The sequence below is a fragment of the Panthera pardus genome, unplaced genomic scaffold, assembly GCF_024362965.1.
Source record: "Panthera pardus isolate Hobbes unplaced genomic scaffold, ASM2436296v1 HiC_scaffold_12, whole genome shotgun sequence".
Classification (NCBI taxonomy): Eukaryota; Metazoa; Chordata; class Mammalia; order Carnivora; family Felidae; genus Panthera; species Panthera pardus.
The window spans coordinates 10,993,878-11,018,258 of NW_026526677.1; the positions used below are offsets into that span (position 1 = coordinate 10,993,878).

Sequence of the window (24,381 nt, forward strand, 5' to 3'; positions counted from 1 at the left end):
TACTCTTTTTATGTAACCAATTTCTTTTTATTTATTATTATAATTTTTTAAATTTATTTTTTAGTTTACTCCAAGTTAGTTAGCATATAATGCAGTAATGATTTCAGGAGTAGATTCCAGCAATCCATCTCTGATATATAACACCCAGTGCTCATCCCAACATGTCTTCCTTAATGCCCCTTATCCATTTAGCTCCTCCCCCACCCTCAACCCCTCCAGCAACCCTCAGTTTGTACTCTGTATTTAACAGTCTCTTCTGTTTTGTCCCCCTCCCTGTTTTTATATTATTTTTGCTTCCCTTCCCTTATGTTCATCTGTTTTGTCTCTTAAATTCCTCATATGAGCGAAGTCATATGATACTTGTCTTTCTCTGGCTGACTACACTTAGCATAATACCCTCCAGTTCCATCCACCTAGTTGCAAATGGCAAGATTTCATTCTTTTTGAATGCCGAGTAATATCCATCTTCTTTATCCATTCATCCGTCAATGGACTCTTTTATGCATGACCTTTTCCCCCCAAACATTATGTTTGTGGGATTTATCTATATAGCTGCATGTAATTATAATTTGTCCACTCATGTTACTGTTTAGTACTCCATTGTATGAATATACCAGAATTTTTATTTCTCCCTTCTATTGTTTATAGTCATTTAGATAGTTTCCTTTTGGAGGCAATTATGTGTATTACTTATATGACCATTTCTGTACATGTTTTTGGAAAACACGTGTATGCATGTCTGTAGTATATTCTCCTGGGGATAGGACCCAAGGCCTTTATTGGGTCTTTACTGGGTAGGTGAGGTTGTTTACTCCAGTACAGTAATAAAATTATGGCTAATTTCTTCTTTGGTCTAGAACTTAGATGGGGAAGAGCATTGTGGTAAGTTATAATCTTTGAAGCCAGATATTTCAGAATAAAGTCATTAAATGAGACAGAATATTGAGCCACATTCAATTGACAGACATGCATTTCATTCAATTGACAGAAACGGAGCTGTATATTTTTGAAGTACTTTTAATTTAAAAGTTCTTGCAATCCCTACTATATAACATTTAAGCAATATGAGTGTGAAAATAATACGGAAGTGGAGACTGCATAGCCATGTGACTTGGCCACTTTGCACCAGCACAAGCGTGCACATTTTCTCTTCTTATTTAGGGGTGGGTGAACCACTTTCTGTTCAGTTTACCCACCTGGGATTTGAGAGACTCTTTCCTTTTCTTTTCTTTCTTTTCTTTTCTTTTCTTTTCTTTTCTTTTTTTTTTTTTTTTTTGAGAGAGAGAGAGGGAGCATGAGCAGGGAAGGGAAACAAAGAGGGAGAGAGAGAATCCCAAGCAGGCTCTGCACTGTCAGTGCAGAGCCCAATGTGGGGCTCGAACTCACTAACCATGAGATCATGACCGGAGCAGAAATCAGGAGTTGGACGCTTTAACGACTGAGCCACCCAAGCACCCCAAGAGATTACTTTCAAGAGCAATAAAATGACTCTGACTGAGCAAGTGCAAAACAAAAACCGTTTTTCTAAAGGTTTCTTTCAGCGTCTAAAGTAGCTGAAATTTCAGGAAAGTCTAACCACACTTTGCCAGGAGTCCTGGCTTTCTCCTTTTTCTTCTGAGGCGTTACTCCTATGCATGACCTTGAAGGATTTTAGACATGTTGGATATGACCTTGTGATTGAGGCATGGAAAATGTACTCTGGAAAAGATAAAGTTTATTAGTGGGTTTTAAACTCTGATTTTGGAAGCTTTTTTTGATCCATATTTGAAATGCATTTCCCCCAAATGTATGGTAGTAGCTTTTCCAACTTTACCAAAATATAAAATGCATCAGTATTAGTTCGAACAAATGCTATGCTGTGATCTGCTAATCATATTACCATTTACCAATAAGATCATAATTGAGTCATAATGTATTCCTTCCCTTGAAATAATTTCTTTTTTTTTTTGTCTTGGAAGGCAGGAGGTTTATTTTACACCGGTGGGCCCAGAGGAGATCATTCTCCAGAGATCTAAGCCCTGTAAGTAATTTCTGTAGAAAAAAATGGGTTTTAGAGAAAAGACCAGCATTTTCAAATTGTAAAGTCATGACCTAAGGGGAAGTAAGGAAGAACACAGGACACCATCAGCAGAACAGAGATGCCCTAGTAAGATACGACTGCATTCGCAAGGGAACGGAGTCATGGAGACTCTAGGGAGGCAGGTGGCTGTGTTCATGACAAGAAGAAGGAGATACAGGCTTTTCATTCTCAGCCCGTCAGCCTACATCATTTGTTCTCCTTGTGATTTTATCTGAGCCTTGGTTCTTTTATAAGGGGTTGGAGCAGGTGATTTCTTTCTTATTTTTGAGTTTATTTATTTTGAAAAAAGAGTACACATGGGGGAGGGGTAGAGAGAGGGGCAGGGGGAGAGAGAGAGAATCCCAAGCAGGCCCTGCACCACCAGGGCAGAGCCCGATGCGGGGCTCGAACTCACAAACCACGAGATCATGACCTGAGCCGAAGCTGAACGCTTAACCGACTGAGCCACCCAGGCGCCCTTGGGGCAGGTGATTTCTAAAACCATTTTAGCCATTCTAATAAGCAGGTCTTCTGGTTTGCGGGCCAGAAGGCACTAATAATCTCAGATACCAGTGTCATCGTGAAGGAGCCCATTCATAGAACTCTCTCCTCACTCTGAAGGTTGACTGCTACGTGAACCTCATTGCCTCCTCTTTCTGCCACTGTTTAGACCCGGAACATCACAGCTCCAATGTTGGGACCCAGCAGGTGTCATGTGACATGTCAGAGTACTCACCCCTGGGTTCTTGGAGTACAGCTGTTTCCACCAAAGGATGGAAGCGTAGGTAGCCATTAAGAGTTCCAGCACAGTGAAAATGAGCATCACCACCAGCACCCCCTGTGAATCAAGACAGGAACAGTTGGTGCCATCAGCTAGCCCTGTGCCTGACTGAGAGGAGACTGGGGGTGAAGGCTCTAGCCGTGGAGAGAATAAGGCACAGAAGCAGAGAAATAAGCGGCAACGGTTTCCTCTCAGAACCATGGGATCCCACCTTCTGAGATAAGAGTAACCCTTCCTTTTATCACTAGTTGTTTTCACTGGTGTGATATTTCTAGTGTGGATTTGCTTTTACTTATCCAGAAATGGTCTCAGTTCATCCTTTCCATCTGAAATCTCATGTTTGGTTTTTTTTTAATTCTGAAATTCACCCCACTTATTTCTCTTTGCACACGTCCTCTCTCCCTGGCAGGCTTACTGGGGCTCACATTAGATGTGTGCTGGTTCTTTTCAGTTCGCTGCCTCCTACCTGTCTGTTAACCCGTCACGCATATCTTTCAGATTTTTACTGCGATGTGTTGTGCTCCATGTGATTTCATCAGACCTCAATTTCACTTCACTGTTTATTTCTTTGGATATGTTGAATCTCCTTTTTAACTGATAACACTAAATGGTTCATTTCAAAGATTATAATTTGCATTTCTAATCCTACTGCTTAGTTCTTTTTCAAATCTACTTTTTTTTTCTTGCTGTCATGTTATCTCATGTTGGTTTTAATTCCTTTTCTTCATGTCTCTATTGTTGAAAATATGTTTTCATTATGGTCTTCCAAATTGGTATATAACCTCCAATTCTTGAGCAACTAAACTTTCATATTTGCTGCTGTAACCCGTTTTTTTCTTAGGTTTTTCAAAATATTTTTCCTCTCAGATGATGTCAGTATATGGGTGCGTGGGGGAGGATTTTTTTTTAACGTTTATTTATTTTTGAGACAGAGAGAGACAGCATGAACAGGGGAGGAGCAGAGAGAGAGGGAGACACAGAATCTGAAACAGGCTCCAGGCTCTGAGCTGTCAGCACAGAGCCCGAGGCGGGGCTCGAACTCATGGACCGTGAGATCATGACCTGAGCCGAAGTTGGATGCTTAACCGACCAAGTTGTTTTTTTTTAATTTTTTTTTAACGTTTATTTATTTTTGAGACCGAGAGAGACAGAGCATGAACAGGGGAGGAGCAGAGAGAGATGGGGGAGGATTTTTTGATATGTAGGACAGACCGATTAGTTGGGTTTATGGATGACTCCCTAGATGGAAACTTTAGGTTTGATTCTGATAGAACCTCAGGAGATCCAGACCCAGGAACAGTTTTTAAGTGAATCCCTGTATTTGAGGTTCGTTTGTTTTATATGGAATTTGGATTTGGATACTGTCCATCCCTGCACATGGCTTGGTGAGATGATTTCATCCTAGAAACCTTTATGGTGGAGTTTCTTTAAGCTCCTTGGGATGTTGGGCAGAGTTTTCCTTGTCTTATTTTCATAAATAAGGTACATATTCAGTCTCTGCTTCTAACATTTTTGCAGGACACTCAGTGTGGGCTTGAAGAGCTTCAGATTTGTCATGGACATTGAAATGCCACTATCCCAGCTTGTAACACCTATATTCCCATCCAGGCCTCCCTGGCTTTCTGGTCTCAGCTCTTAACTTGATTGCCCGGCTGCAGGATCCTTCTTAGCTCCTGGAACCAACGATGCCTTTCTTCCTTGATCTTTTTCTGCCTCCCACCCTCTCTTCCTTCCTTCTTCCAACCTCAGATATACATCTTGAATCTTTTGATCTGTTACTTTGCTCAGGTTATCTTTGTGTTAATACAGAGCGGACATTTGGAGTCAAGTCCTACTGCAACTTCTCCAATTCTGCAGGGAGTTCTCTGGTTGTCTCAGAGTAGGAGTCAGTTTGATGTATTGAGTTTAGTTTCCATTGAGTTAAGCCCTCATGCCCCAGCAGGGAGGATGTCTCCCTCACCCTCCTGGCTTTGCTCTGCACCAGGCTGATGCCATATCCTGGGCTTCCTCGCACTGATTTCTAACCAGATGCATTTCTGTGCCCTTCCACTTCCTCAAGCTCCTGTATCAGGGGGGTTGCTTTTGGCAACCTCTGGGTCACACAGGCAGACTCACAGAAGTCTGTGAGTCTGGAAACTTGCACACATGTTCTGGGATTCCTGAGACACGTCCAAGGGAATAAGAGAGATTTCATCTATCTCCCTGGCTCCTGCTAGAGGAGTCACAAAGGAAGAAAATTTTCTCCCTAAAAGGCCAAAGTTTATGGTTTTAAAACTATGAGCCTGTATATAGAGAATTGACGAAGCCAATATTTTTATCGTCAACCACTGGTGACCATCCAGTGTTGGGGGGGGGGGGAAGTGGCAAGAAAATGTTGCAGAGATGATGGCATTTCTGCTAGGATTTGAATCCATTGGAGGCTCATCTCCCAGCCCCTTCTCACTCTGCCAGCCCAGCTGGGCCAAAGTATAATTATGTGTTTGGGCTTAAAAAGTCCAAATTCTGTAGCTAACTTAATGTGGATAAAATTCAAATAAAGAGGCTATTTCTGCCTGCGTCGAGGGGGGAGAAAATGCCTTTTCAACAAAGGAGGCACTCCGAGAGCTAAACCTATTGAGAATGGAATGTTTTCTATGCAAGAAAGACTGCTGACCTTATCTTCTTTATCCACTTATCTACCCGTGTACTCTCAGGTTGCTTCCGTATCTTGGCTATTGTAAATAATGCTGCGGTAAATACATGGGTGCATGTATCTTTTCAAACTAGAATTTTTGTTTTCTTTGAGTCAATTACCAGTAATGGAATTGCTGGATCGTATGGTATTTTTATTTTTAATTTTATGAGGGACTTCCATACTGTTTACTACAGCGGCTGCACCATTATACATTCCCACCCAACAGTGCACGAGTTTTCCCATTTCTCCACACCCTCTCCGACACTTGTTATTTCTTATTTTCTTGATACTAGTCATTCTGACAGGTGTGAAGTAATACTTCACTGTGGTTTGGGTTTGCATGTCCCTGCTGCTTAGTGAGGTTGACCATCATTTCATGTGTCTGTTGGCCGTCTGTATGTCATATGTGGGATAATGTCTATTCAAGTCTTCTGCCCATTTTTTAATTGGATTATTTGTTTTATTAGTGTTGGGATGTATAAGTTTTTATATATTTTGGACATTAACCCCTCGTAGGATTTATCATTTACAAATATAAGTTGTCTTTCTGTTTATGTTTTCCTTTGCTGTGCAGAAGCTTTTTATTTTGGTGTAGCCCCAATAGTTTATTTTTGCTTAGTTCTCATGCCAGGGGAGACATGTCTAGAACCCACAAGTCTTCTTTATTTCCTTTTTTGACTTGGCACAATGCATCGCCTATATTTTGCAGTCTGCCGACAGGACTCCACCACAGTTTGGGGTTTTTTTTTTTGGTCTGCTTCCAGCCATTCAGATCAACAAGGCACAGACTGCTGAAAAAGCAGAGATTATGCAAAGGAGAGAAACTAAGAATTTCACGGGCAAGATATTCAGTCTGAAACTACTTACCGTCAGACTGACACTAGCCAGGAGACAGTCCTTGAATTCATAAGTTGAATAATAGTACCCCGAATAAGGCAGTGAGGATAGGTATTCCCTTTCTGAGTCACACGGTCGAGAGGCCGTCTCCAGGGCTACCAGGCTGTCAGCAAGGAGGAAGAGGCCTGCTCCAGCAGCTAGAGAACTCGCTGCACTTGCGGTCAGGGTGCTCATGGCCTGAGAAAGAAAATTTGCATTGGGATGTCACAACAGGAGCAGCATGTGATGCTATTAACCCTCCATCCATTGTACTACACTTGCTTCCCTGAGTCTGTTTCCCTGGTAATCTGTGCACTCGTAGGGGGCACAGACTATGTTTTATTCACCTCTGTATCCCTCTTCACTACCTGGTTTATCACCTGATACAATAAGTAAATGTTTGTCGAGTGAGAGAATGCACACGTAACTCCTCCTCCGGTATAGGAGTTCTGGATCCTTGGCTCTCTGCAGCACTGAAGACAGAGATGGCTTGCCGACTTCCCCAACAGCCTTAGAGTCGTTCTATTGCTTTCAGCCCTTCTAGAATAGGACCTTTGGTCCCTTCTACACCAGTCTATGGCTTTTATTTCCATGAAAGAGAGAACTGGAGAAGCTAGAATACCTACCTATAGGTGGATCAGGCCCAAGAACCACGTTCACCACATTCTGATTTGGGTCACATTCTATATTTTGGGGCAAAGGGTTCTCGCAGAATATGATGCCTCTGCAAAGACACTGAGGTGCCGGACTCTGTGCCAGGTTCCCAGCATGTGCTCATTTCTCTTTGAACGTCATTCAAGGATACTGTGCGTCTGGGGGAATGACTGCTCTGCCCTTCCTTCTCCCTTGGCCTGGGAGCCGTGTGGCTTCAAGTGCTGAGTTCCCAAAGGAAGTGCCGATGGAATGGGCGGCGCCTTTGCCCAGAGCTGCCACGTGCGCACTGGAGCCCACGTACTATCTTGTGTCCTGCGTGCGGAGCCCACATCATGCTGGGTCATCCCAAGTATGGTTTTCCCTTTCAGGGTATTCAGGACGCTTGGGAAGCCACCCGTGAGAGCCACAGCCACATGTTCCTCTTCCCCATTTTATAAATGAGAAAACTGAAGCCCAGAAAAGGAAGGAACTTTTTCAAGCACACAGATCTGAGTGACAGATCTGAGACGAGAGTTTCCTGGTGCTGGGTCCAGAACTCTGACTCCATCCAGTGGGGTGAACTCTGTCCTCTGGTTCTGGGGTTTAGATTCTAGCTTCAAGTATAAGGAACATATACCAGCCTCAGAACACCATCTTCTGTGCCCTCAACCGTAGTTAACTAGATCTTGGATCTTCCTGAGTCAGGATGTGGCCCTTCCCTAAGTCATCTTTGTGAGTGTGTGGCAAGGCAGAGGGAAAGGTTGCTAGAGTATCAAAGACCCCACCCACACACTCCTGACTTTTGTCAGGAAAGTGGCTACAGTCTGTTAATTCCTTGTTTCTGAGGGGGTGGGGGAGCTAGCCACAGGATCTAAGCCCACACACCTCTGCCTCTGACCTTGCCGTTTAGGGAAATTGGCTCATTCTGAGACAGGTTTTTCCGGAAAAGGAAGTCTAGGTTCTAGAAGGTCATCTACCCTGTTCAGGGTAACAAGCTAACAAACTGCAAAGACTCCATGGTTTATTTAAAATTGTCTACCATTCAAGCAACTGAAGTAAACCTTGAAATATGACCCAGGAGCACATTACATAGGGGAAGAGTACTGGTCTAGGAAACAGGGAATTTGGCGTTTACACCCAGTTCTGTCACCGGACCAGCAGTGAGAACTCTCTCCCCTGCTCAGAGCCCTATTTCCCTAAGCTGTCAAATGGACACTTTGAACTAGAGTTATTGCCTCTGAAGTTCTTTTTATTCCGGCGAGCTGAGATTCGACGGCTCTCATACTTACAAAGGGCATAGTTGCCTTTTTCCCAGAAATGATCGAGAGGGATCCAGTAATGGCAAACTGCTCAGAGAAGAGAGAAATGATCAGTTCAGTTGTCTTGTGGAAATGTGTGCACCATGTTACTATCCATCAATCAATAAGTAATGTAAAACTCTTAGAGAGATAACACCGTAGGAATGGTGTCGGTCCATATTAAGAGAGAGGCCTTATTTCTACTCTCAGGATGCTTAACATTGACTTTAGAGAAAGGGCAGATGCACAGAGGATTGGGATTTATGTTAGCGAAAATCACTGTGAGCTGAGGTGGCCTGGAGCGGAGGTATACGCAGAAAAAGAACAGTGCTAAGTTACGAGGTGGGAAGAGAGGAGGTTGAGGAAGACCAATGACTTGAAGGGATATGAAGGTGGGAGCAGCCGACAGAAGCACGTAGGAAAGGGGCTCCGATGACAGAAGGTACAGAAACACGTGAGCTTCAAGCACTGGTGTAGGGGGCCTGAGTTAGACTGGGAGTTGAAGAAAGGGGGAGGTACAGGGTCAGGTGTGAAGAGTCTCTCATCCTGAAGCCCCAGAAGTCAGTATTTTAAGTTTATTTATTTACTTGGGGGGGGGGAGAGCAGGGAGGGGCTGAGAGAGAGAGAGAGAGAGAGAGAACCCCAAGAAGGCTCCCCACTCAGCACAGAGCCCAATGAGAGGCTCGATCCCGTGAACCATGAGATCGTGACCTGAGCTAAAATCAAGAGTTGGACATTTAACCGACTGAGCCACCCAGGTGCCCCCAGAAGTCAGTATTTGAGCCCAGTAGTGTAAGGATCTGGCTGGTGGAGGGAGAATGTTCTAAGCTGGAACATTGGTTAGGCTTGTGCCTTAGGGATTAGTAGTAGTCACAGACAAAGAGGGTCCAGCATGAGCTGTTCCTGCCTTTCATAAGGGAATGTGGGAGCTCAACCACTGATTAGAGAAGTAAGGATAAGTTGTGCTCTGGGGTCAGGAGCAGGGCCTGCATCACTGCATAGTTTGCGTTCACATAAAGGCTGTATCCATACAGAGGTGATGCCCTGTTAGAATTCATCTGCCCAGAATGCATGATTTTTCCTCCTTTGTGTAGGATACTACATGGAAAAGAAGTGACCCTTTGTGGGAGGCATGACTAGACCCTGGCTAGTCTCCAAAGAAAAGGACCCCTTTCCATGAGCCATTAGATGGAAAGTAGCAAAAAAAAAAAAAAAAGTTTTCCAAATTCTCAGGGTTACTTCTGAACACATAGCAAGAGTGTCCTTGCTTCCCATGAATCTTACCATCACCAGTTTGATTCTCTGCAGACCTGTGGCATTTACCCATGGTGCTCATTTTATTTTAAAATTGATATTTTCACTCTTTACCTGACAGGTGGATTATTCTTACACTGGAGGGAATGCAATGGCCTCATCAAAGACCCAAAGAAGAATGTGAAAAATCTTCTACTTTTCCAGAGGTCGGCTGTGAGGCCAGGTAAGAAGTGTTGTGCTGGTATGCCCACTGTATTACCCTCTTGCCTCCTGCCCTGGCCAGCTACTCCCTGGGATGGTGACACAGGAGGAGGGATTAGACTCCTCTGCTGCTCTTCCCGAATGGGAGAAACGTGACATGGGATGATGACAGAGAGAAAGCTAGAGGCCTTGGCCACCTGCTCCTTTCTCCCCACCTCTTGGGACTGAGTCACTCCATGATCTAGTACCCACTTAGCGTTTAAAGAGCATATCCTTTCTTGGAGACCCCATTCTACTCACACATGTAGCTGCTACAAATGGGTACCCAGACATCAAAATGGTGGAAGTTGTTGGCTTGAAGTGAGAAGAGTAAGGAGCAGAAACCAAAATCGCCCCCAAACTTGAAATCAGCAGGCAGCACATAATCTGTATAATCTACAAGAGAGAAGAGGGAGAATGCTAGGAACATACTTTGAACAGATGAAAGTGATTATTTGAATGTACATTGTGTTTATAAGGAATATAAAATATGCTATAATGTGTCATATTAAAAGGGGGGGAGTATTACAAGGAGCCAGTAAGCATTCTCTAAGAGAAACTCATGTATACCTAACTTCTTCCTTTCTGATAGGATTAGTAAACTAGCAAATCAGGAAGTGATAATATGTACATTTTAATTTTATTTTGAAAAATATAGTTGACATTTTTTGTTGTTGTTGTTCTAGGAAAAGTAGGTGGAGAAAATTGTTCTGGACAATAGTCCAGTTGGATGGATGTAGAAAGCAAACTTACCAAGGGAGAGTTAATAAAGGGCTCAATTTCAATTGAAATAAAATAAAGCCATAATTCATCTTATCTTCTTCATCATTGAATTTTGATAGTAATTACTGTTTTTATGACACCAGTGGTAATAGTCTACATTTGTTGAACACTTTCTTTTTTTTTTTTTTTTTTTTTAAATTTTTTTTTTTCTTTTTTTCAACGTTTTTTATTTATTTTTGGGACAGAGAGAGACACAGCATGAGCAGGGGAGGGGCAGAGAGAGAGGGAGACACAGAATCGGAAACAGGCTCCAGGCTCCGAGCCATCAGCCCAGAGCCTGACGCGGGGCTCGAACTCACGGACTCATGGACCGCAAGATCGTGACCTGGCTGAAGTCGGACGCCCAACCGACTGCGCCACCCAGGCGCCCCTGTTGAACACTTTCTACACTCTGGTTATTTATCTCATCTTGTTTATGGATGAGAAAAATGAGGCACTGGGAGTTTAAATAGCTTGTACAAACCCACACAAATGGCCAAGTGGAGGAACTAGGACTTTGCCCTATTACTTTGATCTGGAATCCACACTCTTACCCACTGTTTAATGCATATGCAATTGAAAGATGATACAAAAACATAGGAGAAATAATGTAAAGTCAAGAGAATTCAACCATTCATACAATTAATATTTATTGAATATCTGTCCTGTGCCAGCACCAGGGAAATGAAGCAGATGAAAGTCACTGCCACTGGCCATGTATTATGTCCTTTACAGAGATGTTCCTTGGAAAGTGGAATTAGTTAGGAGCAAAGTAGTAGGAGGCCCGAGGAGTACTGGGGACAGAGTGCAAACCCTGTAGGGTTTTGTAGGCTATTTTATCAACTTTGCCTTTCATTCTGAGTAAAAAGGGAAGTGAAGTGGATAATTTTGAGAAAGTGATTTCTATTTTTAAAAGATCATTCTAATGCTTGCCCCATTGAGAATAGATTATAAGGAAACAGAGCAGGGACATCAATAAGGAGGGCATTGTAGTAATTCACAGGTGAGATGATGTTGACTTGAAAACGACATTCATAGTAGAGGTAGTAAGAAGTAGTTGGATTCTAGTTGCACGATGAAGATTAAGCCTCTAGGATTTGCTGACAGTTTGCATGTGGATTATAAAAGAAAGGAATGAAGGTTGCTTCCAAGGGTTTTGGCTTGAGCATCTGAAATGATGGTGTTGACATTTATCTGAGATGGGGAATGTTGTATGAGGGGTGGGTTGGGGGACAAAAATGAGGATTTCCGTCTGGGACAGGTTACGGGAGAGGTGTAGATATCTCAGTGGAAACGTACATAGGCTGTTGGTTATAGGAGTCTTAACTTTAGAGGAGAGAGCCATGTAAGGGAAATAATCTTTTTCTTCCCAAGTCATCAGTGAAGATCATATTTAAAACTATATTACTGTGTGAATTTACCACTGTAGCAGATGTAGCAACAAAATGGGGACTGAGCAATGGAGCACTCCAAATTTAGAGTCAGATAAATAAATAGAAACAATCAAGGCGTATAAAAGAAGCAGCCAAGAGGGAAGGAGGAAGACCAGAAGAATGTGATGTCCAAGAAGCCATATGATTAAAATGTTTCAAGTAGGAGAGGGTAGTCGCTGCATCAAACACTTCTATTAGTTCAAGAACATTAACAGTGGAGACTTGGAAATTGGGTTACTAATGTGGAGCAAGGGGGACAAATCTCATTGGATGTGTTTCAAGAGAGAATATCATTCAAGAGGAGCTGGAAACATTAGACTTCCCACCCCATAGAGGAGTGTTGCTGAGAAGGCAAGTTGCTGGTGGGGCATTAGCTAGAGGGCCTGCGAAGTTATAAGTGTCTGTTTCTGCTGTTTTGTTCTCAAGATAGGAGAAATTGCAGGAAGATTCTGTGCTCATGGAACTGATCGTAAAACATTTGCAGAGAGCATGGGGAGGATTACTGGAACGAGTAATGAGGGATGGGATTCACTGCACAAGGGAGGCTCATCGTTAATTAGAAGATGGGCATTTGTTTAGTAATGGGGAAGGGAGAGAGAGTATATGGCACCAATGGGAGTAATTGCAGATGTGTGGTGGCTTGTGGACCTTCTCTCCAGATTGCCTCAGTTTTCTTAGTATGTTAGGAAGCCAGGTAATCAATGGAGAAGGATTGAAACCTATTGAAATAGTTTTCTGGGGTAGCAGGAAAGTGAATGGATGAAAGAAATACCGTGTTCTTTTTAAGCAGCCTTTACAGTCCCTTTGAGGTTATGGTCATAAATCCAAAGTGGAGTCCGTGTGTGTGTTTGCCAAGGTTAGTTGCATGGGTTCAGGGGCAGAATAGGCCAAGGGGCAGAGTTAGAATTAAACCAATGTGGCAGTTTTTCCTTAAGGAGGACAAAGCTGTTGATCGTGGTTAGGTGAGGAAGGCTCCATGAAATAGGGATATTATCAGTAACTCCCAGAGAGGTTAGAGAAAGTTAGCATCGACATAGAGTTGGAGGGAGTGATCTGGAAAGATCAGAAGTGATGGACTATGGGATGCTTGAAATGTAGATAATGTTGGGTTTATTGCCGTTGGTATTGGTAAGGTCCAGGGTACGACTCAGGAAATGTTTGTCTATGGAAGGATGGGCAACATACCTGGGGAGAAGAGGTCAAGGAGCAGACAGGACATGATATTGGAGGGATCATATACATGAGTATTGAAATAGCCAAGACTTACGATACGAACTCTACCCTGGGAGTGATAGTGATTGAGGAGTCAGTATCTTGAAGATAAAAGGCACGTTATCCAGGAGAGCAAAAATAGTGGCAATGACCTGGAATCCTTCTATAGAGCAAGAGAATTGTGAGAATGGGGCTCTCTTGTTTTGTTTTGTTTTCTTTTCTTTTAACTGTATAGTTCATCTATTACCCTAAGCGTGTAAAATAGTGACTGGCACAATGAAGGTGCTCAAAAAATGACAGCTGAATATATAAATGAATAAATGTATGTCAAGTATTTCTTACTGATTACCGAAGCACACAGTGAAATGTGTTTGTGATTCTAGGCCATAGGTAAGCTAGATTGTAGGGAGCAGGACAGGTCTACACAGAACCAGTTGTCTGGAAGAAGTAAATTAAGGAGTGAGTATTGGTAAATGATAGAATGACAGACATTAACTGGTTTTATTTTCAAGCAACATAGTCATAAACTGATTTTTCTAAGGATGATCACTTTTCAAAATTGCCGCTACGTCATTTAATGTTATTTTCTAAAACACTGATTGTTTTTAGGTTTTTACATGAAACTCATTCTTCTAAAATTTTAATTCTCCTATCAATTCTTGATTAGTCCTAATATTAGGATTATCTAAAAGAACTTTTGAAGTTTGTGACTATTAACAATTACTTGAAATAATTATTTGTTTCCAGTGCTCAAAATATAGGTCACATTTTTAAAAATATCTCTTTTGGGAGGAAGACTGAAGTAGGACTTTTCAGATACTACATAAAAAGGGTAACTATGTTGTTTTATTTTTCTTTTTTAAGTGGGAGTGAATTACTTAGTTGGATGACATGAGATTATTTTTTTTAAGTTTATTTATTTATTTTGAGGGAGAGAGAAAGAGAGAGAGCGAGCATAAGATGGGAAAGGGCAGAGAGGAGGAGAGACAGAATCCCAAGCAGGCTCCATGCCATCAGTGCAGAGCCCGATGCGGGGCTTGAACTCACATACTGTGAGATCATGACCTGAGCTGAGATTAAAAGTCAGCCGCTTAACCAGCTACACAACCCGGGTGCCCCTGGATGACATGAGATTCTAAAATAGGAGCTTTTAAAGACTGAGAGGAGAGGACTGATCTGGAAGTGCCCCGAGAAGCAAAGAGACTGCCTTCACTTCTATGCCCAGAAGAGAGGGTCACAGTGGAAACAGTGCCCTTGGGAGCTAGGTTCCTGTTTGCACGATTGATGAGGAGGCCTTTGAGAAACAAATCCAGGAATGAATCGGATCATGCTGTTAACGGACCCTGAATTCTAGAGGATACAACCAGGCAGGTTTCCAAAGTCAGAAATGAATAGGAGTTGGGTCTTAAAAGGGGATAGTCAGAACCAGGTGGACATTAAAGTCCTGAGTATGAAGGATGATGACTGGGGACATTCGGATGTCTTACGGTGAGGCAGACAGGGAGAAAAATGTATGGTGAGGTTAGTCCAGATCGTCTCATCTCAAAATGGTTAAGAAATGAGCTCAAAATAGACAGATCTAATTTAATCACACTGAGTAAAATCATGTGCTTAAATCCAACATCTACTACAATAAAGACAAATTACAGGAGACTTTCTTATGTAGATTTCAAGTGGAGACCTAGTGGTTTTAGTTTATAGAAAGGCCTGAGGAGGACACAGTCTTCCCATAAAGCGCCATTTCATGTCCCAGTTGGCCTGGAGTCAGAGAAAAAAATGAGAGACTCTCCCAGATCCACTGTAGATATGTAGTGTGGGTATGTTTGCAGTATTTTCCACAGCGTCTCCCTTCCAGTGACGTGGACTTACTCCAAGGACTGTAGCTTCTTTTTGCAGAGTGTTTGGTGGGTTGTCCTCTTTTTGGTAGCTGTGTCTAGGTTTCTCTCTTTTGGGGATGATGATGCCATTTGGAGTAAAGCTGTCAAAGGCTCCCTTGGTCTTGGGCTTTGATAGCATGATCCTGACGATGCTGGAAGAGGCAGTGAACTCAATTAGGGCCTGAGGTTCGACTTAAAGATATGAAACCATCTAAGATTTTTCTCCATTGTCCAAGAGGTGACCTGTCCTTTAGGAACAAAAGTTAATGTGGGGAGCAGTCTGGAAAGCTAGCGTGCTTGGCACAGTCCATCCATTGTGGACAGAAAGCGTGTCACTGGGAGAAAACTGTGAACACAATTGAGAGGTGAACCATTCATATAGAACTTTCCTTGCGGCCTTGAGTGGATCCACCTCGCTGTCCTTCCAATGGCCCCTGCTTCCAACATCCCTCTCATTCCTGTGTACCTCTGCTTCCCCTGTGCCGCACTCCCACACCACACGCCCCAGGATTGTACCTTTATGCTGCACCTTTGCTGCTCAGTCTTCCTTCAGAGTCTCGTTTTCTTTCCATTAAGATGTTGATTCGCTGGGGGGCCTGGGTGGCTCAGTCAGTTAAGCATCTGACTCTTGACATCAACTCAGGTCATGATCTCAGGGCTCATGAGATCTAACCCTGTGTCAGGCTCCGCATTGAGCATGAAGCCTGCTTGGGATTCTCTCTCTCTGTCTCTCTCTGCCCTTCCTCACTCACGCTGCCTCTCTCTCTCTCTCTCTTTCTTTCAAAATAAATAAATAAACATTTTAAAAAAGATGCTGATTAACCCTATTCCACATCTCTTTCTTGTATATGTCCTGTCCCACAGAGAATGACTCCCTTGCCCATATTAGCTTAATAATTGTTAATATGAACATTTATTTAATGCTTGCTGAATTCCAGGAACTAGGCCATTGTAACTCTGGTCTTTAAAGCAACTTAGGTGTTATTAACCTCACTGTATACATTGGAAACTCGGGACTAATAAGTTCAAGTTCAAATACACAAAGTGCCTAGCCTGGCACATTGAAAGTGTTTAACACGTGGTAGCAAATATAATAATAATCACTATTTTTAAGTTTATTTATGTATTTTGAGAGAGAGAGAGAGAGAGAGCTCATGCACACATGTGAGCTAGGGAGGGGCAAAGAGAGAGAATCCCAAGCAGGCTCTGTGCTGTCAGCATGGAGCCCCACGTGGGGCTCGATCTCACGAACAATGAGATCATGACATGAGCCAAAATCAAGAGGTCAGACGCTTAACTGACTGAGCCACCCAGGTGCCCCAAATATAATTATTATTATTCCGTGTTTGCACAAATGTCTGAACCAAGTCAGTATAGCTCAGAAGCTTGTGATATTTTTCTAAATATCACATTACTTCTCCTCATCTTCCATTCTTCTTTCCTAACATTGGCAATTTCAACATAGACTCAAGGAGCATAGCATCTGCTGCCCACCAGCTCAGCAGTGTTTCTGGTCTCTGTGATGTGGGTAGCAGAGTCCAGCCCCTGGGATGCTCCTTAGGTCTGTTCTTAGCACAACATCCTCCCTCTTGAAAGTCATAGTTTGGATAAAGGCTTGTGATAATCTGGTGGTACCACACGTCTCTGCTCCCTGATCCTTCTCCTCAATGTCCGGGCTCTTTTGGATGGGATGCATAACATACAAAAATCAGAACTGGCACCCACAATCTCATTACTAGTGAGGGTGATGGGAAAGGGCACTGGGCTGGAAGTCCAATGCCTCAGCATCTAGTTGCATGTCTGAGCATAGGTCTTGGAGTCCAGTCCCATGCTCATATTCTAGACCTACCAATTATTACTAAACTCACGATAAGCAAGTTGTTTTTAGCCACTTCACAGGTTCACCGTGAGGGAGAGATGAGATGATGCATGTAATGGGTTCAGTATAGAGCAGGGCACATGATATACTTTCAATACGTATTAGTTATAGCTAAAGCTCATTGGGAATCCAGCTCAGATATTTATTAGTTGGCCACAGGCAGGTTATTTCCCCTCATTTATCCTCAGTTTCATTACTTACAAAATAGGGATAATAAGGCTATCATGAAGGATGCTTGTGAGGATTTGGATGAGGTGATTTAGGTGAGTGCCTTTTGTTGTGTCTCTGTGATCTTTATCAGGTGCTCCATTGTGCTCAATAAAAGGTTGGTGACCTCCACTCCATTTCTGCTCCTAGATCTGTGCCCTGGTCATTTCTCATGCTCTCTGGGCATCAAGTACCTAATTTGAAAAGTTATTAAAAACAAAGTTCTCCCTGTCTAAGGAGATAATTTTCACTTTGGGGGATTTTGGAGTCTGGACAGAAGTATGGTTGAGGTAAGATGAATGAAGAGGGAAGTAGTGTTGACACTGAATCCTTTGCAGCAGATCTGGGGCAAAGAGGCCATGGATGAGCATTCCAGCACATCTTTAAGATGAGGCTTAGCAATCCCTATCAAAATGACTCCAGCATTCTTCACAGAGCTAGAACAATCCTAAAATTTGTATGGAACTAGAAAAGACCCCAGTAGCCAAAGCAATCTTGAAAAAGAAAACCCAAGCAGGAGGCATCACAATCCTGGACTTCAAGCTATATTACAAGGCTGTGATCATCAAGACAGTATGATACTGGCACAAAAACAGACACTCAGATCCATGGAACAGAACAGAGAACCCAGAAATGGACCCACAAATGTATGGCCACCTAATCTTTGACAAAGCAGGAAAGAATGTCCAGTGGAATAAAGACAGTCTTTTCAGTAAATGGTGTTGGGAAAACTGGACAGCAACATGCAGAAAAATGAACCTGGACCACTTTCTTACACCAGACACAAAAATAAACTCAAAATGGATGAAAGACCTAAATAAGACAGGAAGCCATCAAAATCCTAGAGGAGAAAGCAGGCAAAAACCTCATTGACCTCGGCGGCAGCAACTTCTTACTCAACATGTCTCTGGAGGCAAGGGAAACAGAAGTAGATATGAACTACTGGGACCTCATCAAAATAAAAAGCTCCTGCACAGCAAAGGAAACAATCAGCAAAACTAAAAGGCAACTGATGGAATGGGAGAAGATATTTGCAAATGACATATCAGATAAAGGGTTAGTATCCAAAATCTATAAAGAACTTATCAAACCCAACACCCTGAAAACAAATAATCCAGTGAAGAAATGGGCAGAAGACATGAATAGACACTTCTCCAGAGAAGACATCCAGATGGCCAACCGACACATGAAAAATGGTCAACTTCACTCATCATCAGGGAAAAACAAATCAAAACCACCATGAGATACCATCTCACCCATGTCAGAATGGCTAACATTAACAACTCAGGCAACAACAGATGTTGGCAAGGATGTAGAGAGAGAGGATCTCCTTTGAACTGCCGGTGGGAATGCAAACTGGTGCAGTCACTCTGGAAAACAATATGGAGGTTCCTCAAAAAATTAAAAAATGGAACCACCCTATGAGTCAGCAATTGCACTACTAGGTATTTATCAAAAGGATACAGGTATTATGTTTCGAAGGGGCACATGCACCCCAATGTCTATAGCAGCGCTATCAACAATAGCTAAAGTATGGAAAAAGCCCAAATGTCCATCGACGGATGAATGGATAAAGAAGATGTGGTATACACACACACACACACACACACACACACACACATACACACACACACACGCACACACACAATGGAGTATTACCCAGCAGTCAAAAAGAATGAAATCTTGCCATTTGCAACTACGTGGATGGAACTGGAGGGTATTATGCTAAGCAAAGTTAGTCAGTCAGAGAAAGACAAAAATCATATGACTTCACTCATATGAGGACTTTAAGATGCAGAACACATGAACACAAGGGAAGGGAAGCAAAAATAATATACAAACAGGGAGGGAGACAAAACATAAGAGACTCAAATACAGAGAACAAACTGAGGGTTGCTGGAGGGGTTGTGGGAGGGGGGATAGGCTAAATGGGTAAGGGGCACTAAGGAATCTACTCCTGAAATCATTGTTGCACTATATGCTAACTAGGGTGTAAATTTAAAAACTAATTAATTAACTTAAATTTTTTTTTTAAATTCAAGAAGATGAGGCTTAGATTTTCCTCTATGTCAGAAACAGGACAAGGATATCCACTCTCCCCACTGTTATTTAACATAGTACTGGAAGTCCCTGCCACAGCAATAAGACAACAAAAAGAAATAGAAGGAATCCAAATCGGCAAGGGAGAAATAAGACTTTCACTATTTGCAGATGACATGATACTTTACATAAAAAATCCAAAAGACTCCACCAAAAGATTGCTATAACTGACACATGAATTTAGTAAAGTTGCAGGATACAAAATCAACATACCGAAATCTGTTGCATTTCTGTACACCAATAATAGAAGCAGCAGAAAGAGAAATCAAGGCATCAACCCCATTTACAATTGCACCAAAAACAATAAGATACCTAGGAATAAACCTAATAACCAAAGGGGTGAAAGACCTGTACTCTGAAAACTATAAAAAACTGCTGAAAGAAATTGAACATGACACAAAGAAATGGAAACACATTCCATTATCATGGATTGGAAGAACAAATATGGTTCGTATTATTAAAATGTCTACATTACCCAGAGCAGTTTACACATTTAATGCAATCCCTATCAAAATACCAAACAGTTTTCACAGAGCTAGAACAAATAACCTTAAAGTTTATATGGAACCACAAAAGGCCCCAAATAGCCAAAGCAATCTTGAAAAAGAAAAGCAAAGCTGGAAGCATCACAATTCCAGACTTCAAGTTATACTACACAGCTGTAGAGATCAAGACAGTATGGTATTGGGACAAAAATAGACATATAGATCAATAGAACAGAATAGAAAACCCAGAAGTGGACCCACAACTATACGATCAATTAATCTTCCACATTGCAGGAAAGAATATCCAGTGGAAAAAAAAGTCCCTTCAACAAATGGTGTTGGGAAAACTGGACAGCAACATGCAAAAGAATGAAACTGGACCACCTTTCACCTTTCACCACACACAAAAATAAATTCAAAATGGGTTAAAGACCTAAATGTGAGAAAGAAAACCATTGAAATCCTAGAGGAGTAACCTGTTTGACATTAGCCATAGCAGTTTCTTACTAGATATGTCTCCTGAGACAAGGGAAAAAAGCAAAAATAAACTATTGGGACTTCATCAAAATAAAAAACTCTGTACAGTGAAGCTCCCATCCCTACAGAATGGGAGAATATAATTGCAAATGGTAAACTGATAAAGGGTTAGTATCCAAAAGATATAAAGAACTTATAAAACTCAATACCCAAAAAACAAAGAATCCAGTTAAAAAATGGGCAGAGAACATGAGTAGATATTTTTCCAAAGAAGACATACAGATGGCCAACAGACACATGAAAAGATGTTCAACATCACTGATCATCAGGGAAATTCAAATCAAAACGACAATGAGAAAAAGAGAGGGTACTATCAAATACCTATCCTATATTAGGCACCATATTTGCCTTTGGAGATCTTGAAAAGCTGCATAAAAGATTTCAGAATGTAAGAGATTTCAAATCTGAAAAGAGATTTCAGATATATACTATCTGGTAGAAAAAAAATGTAAATATGGAATAAAATACTTTTGGAACTATAAAAAAAAAAAAAACTACAACGAGATATCACCTCATACCAGTCAGAATGGCTAAAATTAACAGCAGAGGAAACAACAGGTGTTGGCAAGGATGTTGTGGAAATGCAAACTGGTGGAGCCACTGTGGAAGACCATATGGAGGTTCCTCAAAAAGTCAAAAATAGAGGGGCGCCTGGGTGGCTCAGTCGGTTAAGTGTCTGACTTCAGCTCAGGTCGTGATCTCATGGTTTGTGGTTCGAGCTCCACGTTGGGCTCTGTGCTGACAGCTCAGAGCCAGGAGCCTGTTTCTGATTCTGTGTGTCTCTCTCTCTCTACCCTTCTCCTGCTCATGCTCTGTCTCTCTCTGCCTCTCAAAAATAAATAAATTGTTTTTCAAAAAGTTAAAAATAGAGCTGTCCTACTACCCAGCAATTGCACTACTAGATACTTACCGAAAGGATACAGAAATACTTATTCAAATGGATACATGCACCCAGATGTGTATAGCAGCATTATCAATAATAGCCAAATTATGGAAAGAGCCCAAATGTCCATGACTGATGAATGCATAAAGAAGATATGGTGTATATACACACACAATGGAATATTACTAAGCCATCAAAAAGAATGAAATCTTGCCATTTGCAGTGTCATCAATAGAGCTAGAGTATTATGCTAAGCGAACTAAGTCAGAGAAAGACAAATACCATGTGATTTCACTCATGTGGAATTTAAGAAACAAAACAAGTGAACACAGGGAGGAAAAAAGAGAGGAAAACCAAGAAACAGACTCTTGACCATAGAGAACAAACCGATGGTTACCAGAGGAGACGTGGGTGGGGTGGATTACATAGGTGGTGGGGATTAAGGAGGGCATTTGTAGTGAGCATCGGGTGTTATATGTAAGTGTTCAATTGCTAAATTCTACACCTGAAACTAATATTATATTGCATGTTAACTAACTGGAATCTAAATTTTAAAAAAAAAGAAAGAAAATGAGGCTCAGAGAGGGTAAATAGTTTGCATAGCACTGTATATCTAGCATATGATGGAAGCAAGCCTTGAACCCGGGCAGTGTAATGCCATTGCTCTTCTGTGGGTGGGTGTGCTGTGCCCATCTAGCCACACATGATGCTCAGCCCCTCTGTCTTCCCTCCCTTGTAGCCAAGGTCCATTGACTGCCACTCTCCATATTCATCGACAGGAGATCTTCTGACCTTGGAGATTTGTTCCCGTATTCTGGAAACTTGACTTCTGCTGCACTCCTGTGGTTTGCTAACCCAAATGTGCAAGGCAAAGACTGGAAGGGCGGTTCCCAGGTTCTGGGGGAGGAGGAAATGGGGAGTTGCTGTACCATGTGTAGAGAATTTCCACTGTGCAAGATAAGTTCTAAAGATCTGCTGTTAAGCACTGGGCCTTCAGGTAGACATACTGGACTGTGCATTTAAAAATCTGTTAACCAGTAGATCTCACGTTAAGTGTTCCTACCAGAATAAAAACCTAAAAGAATAAAATTGGGAAGAAGGAAGGAAAGAAAAAAGATTGCCTCCCAACTTCAGGATTTAAAAACAAAATCTCTGTAGTTCTGGATTCTTTCCTATAGGATTCCTTCCTATATTTTTCAGTCCTCATACCCAGGGACTACAGGATCTACTGGGTTCTAGTCCTGAACATCTAGCCAGGACCCGGATGCCTGGTTGGTACCCTTACCAGATTCTTGATAACATGTCCATTTATTTTCTTTTATTATTTTTAATTGTTTTGTTTAAAAGAGTGTATCACATAGCAATTACAGTCAAAATAGGGAATACATTTTGAAGAAGAAAAGGAAGTTCCTTAAATCTCAGCTCCCACCCAATAACTAGCGTTTCATACATATCCTTTCTACCCTCATTTTCTCCCTGTCTTTCTCTCTGTATGTTTACACACATTCATTGTTCTACATAAACAGAGTGGTTCTATACAGGCCATTTAGAAATCTTTCTGCACTCAACATTAGTCTGTGGACATCTCTGACAGTCATGTATGCAGATAATAAAACTCCTAAACTCAAAAGCTACGTGGTAAATTCCGCTACCTGATATAGTGTGGATGAACCTTGAAGACAATATGCCAAGTGAAGTAATAAGCCAGTCACAGAAGGACAGATGTTGTCTGATTGCACTCCTGGAAGGCACTCAGAGTACCCAAGTCCCTCAAGACAGAAAGTAGAGTGATGGACACCAGTGGCTAGGAGGAGAGGGAAATGTGGAGTTAGTGCTCCATGGTCATGATCATGGGCTTTCCATTCCGGAAGATGAAAAAGTTCTGGAGTTCAGTCATGGGGATGGTTGCACGAGAATGTGAATGTACCACACCACCGAACTCTACACTTATAAATGGTTAAAATGCTAAATGTCGTGTTACATATATTTCATCACGACGAGAAAAAAGCCACTGTATTCAAATTAATAGACGTTTCAAGATTCATTTAACCAGTCGTGTTATTTAGGTTATTTCTCTCTCTCTCTCTCTCTCTCTCTCTCTCGCTCTCTCTCTCTCTCTCTCTTCTTTTTATTATCATTATGAACAGTGCTACAGTGAACATCTTTGCACTTCTGTGGTGCCTCGCCTGTTCAGTCATCTCCTTAGAGTAACGTTTAGAAGTGGATTTACTGAGTTTAAGGCTATGATACTTGTATTGCTGCTTTTTAGAGGGAATGCTGTAGAACCAGGATTCTGTATGGTTTCACAAGAAGTCCCCAGACTAATGCCATCATCTTCAGACTCCACACTCTGAGAGGGATACTTTGTCCCTCTACATTCAAGTGGAGGAAAACTTGGGGTGGCCCACCACATTTCCAGATGGTTCTAAAACCCCCATTTTGGAGATAAATCATAGCTTAGAGGACTGCTCTGCATACAGCGATTTTCTCTATGACAGAAATAGATTGAACAACAGCATCCTAATGCAGGATCCAGGCTAATTGCACAGTATTTTCCGAGAGCATATTCTGTGTAAGACTGAGCAACATACCAAGAAATGCGGAGAATTGTAGAGAATTGTCACCTCAAGTCTTGGAGGAAACCTAAGGATTGTTTCACCCAATTCTCTTGTTTGGAAAGTGAGTAAACTACAAACTGGAGCAGGGAATTGACTCACCAGTTCATGCAGGTGCTCAGAAGAGAGAGTAAGAATCTGATTCCTGGCTGGCTATTCCAAGGACAGTCATCTCCCCCCAAAGTTCAGGATGCAAATGAACATGCCCACCTGTTCCTGGAGCCCAGTCCTCTGAGTGGTGGCTGGCGGGCCAGCTTTCTGCTTGGGAGCTCTCAGCCAGAACCTCCTACTGGCTGTTCCTGCCAGAACACTGTTGGTCCTTTGCTCTCCAGCCTGAGACTTCCTGCCCTTTTCTCAGAATAGTAGTTATGATTACACAAGATATGGGCTTCACTGTACTTACATTCAACACATGAAAAATACCTCTGCTTCCTCTTTATAAATTTCAAAGTTTGGAAAATAACACAGACTACAAGTAACACCTAAGAATAAAGAGCTTGTGAAAACTAGTGATGGTCCCAGTTAGAATTTATTCCCCGCATCGTAAAAGTAAGTCAATCAGTTCTGTCTTCGCCT

General features: G+C 42.0%; 2 protein-coding genes across 5 annotated transcripts in view; one reads left to right on the forward strand and one right to left on the reverse strand.

Annotated features, from left to right (window-relative positions):
* Positions 1 to 24,134, reverse strand: MS4A7 (membrane spanning 4-domains A7). 2 transcript variants are annotated; one of them, XM_019414529.2, is made up of 7 exons: positions 24,016 to 24,134; positions 15,092 to 15,251; positions 10,077 to 10,211; positions 8,313 to 8,369; positions 6,382 to 6,588; positions 2,796 to 2,897; positions 1 to 1,698 (listed from the first exon to the last, which is right to left on the reverse strand). In XM_019414529.2, the coding sequence occupies exons 2-7, from the start codon at positions 15,236 to 15,238 to the stop codon at positions 1,651 to 1,653; spliced, it is 696 nt and encodes a 231-aa protein (XP_019270074.2). In that variant the 5' UTR covers positions 15,239 to 15,251; positions 24,016 to 24,134; the 3' UTR covers positions 1 to 1,650. The 2 variants fall into 2 exon arrangements, with proteins under 2 accessions (XP_019270074.2, XP_019270073.2); XM_019414528.2 differs by having other exon boundaries at positions 23,908 to 24,022.
* The window catches only part of LOC109246511 (membrane-spanning 4-domains subfamily A member 4A-like), a 168,081-nt gene that overhangs the window by 91,448 nt on the left and 52,252 nt on the right, over positions 1 to 24,381 (forward strand). For all 3 annotated transcript variants that reach the window (XM_019414523.2, XM_019414524.2, XM_019414525.2), the window contains exon 3: positions 9,697 to 9,798. In XM_019414523.2, coding sequence (XP_019270068.1) covers positions 9,722 to 9,798 — 77 coding nt within the window. In that variant the 5' untranslated portion in view covers positions 9,697 to 9,721. The remainder of the gene's footprint in view (positions 1 to 9,696; positions 9,799 to 24,381) is intronic.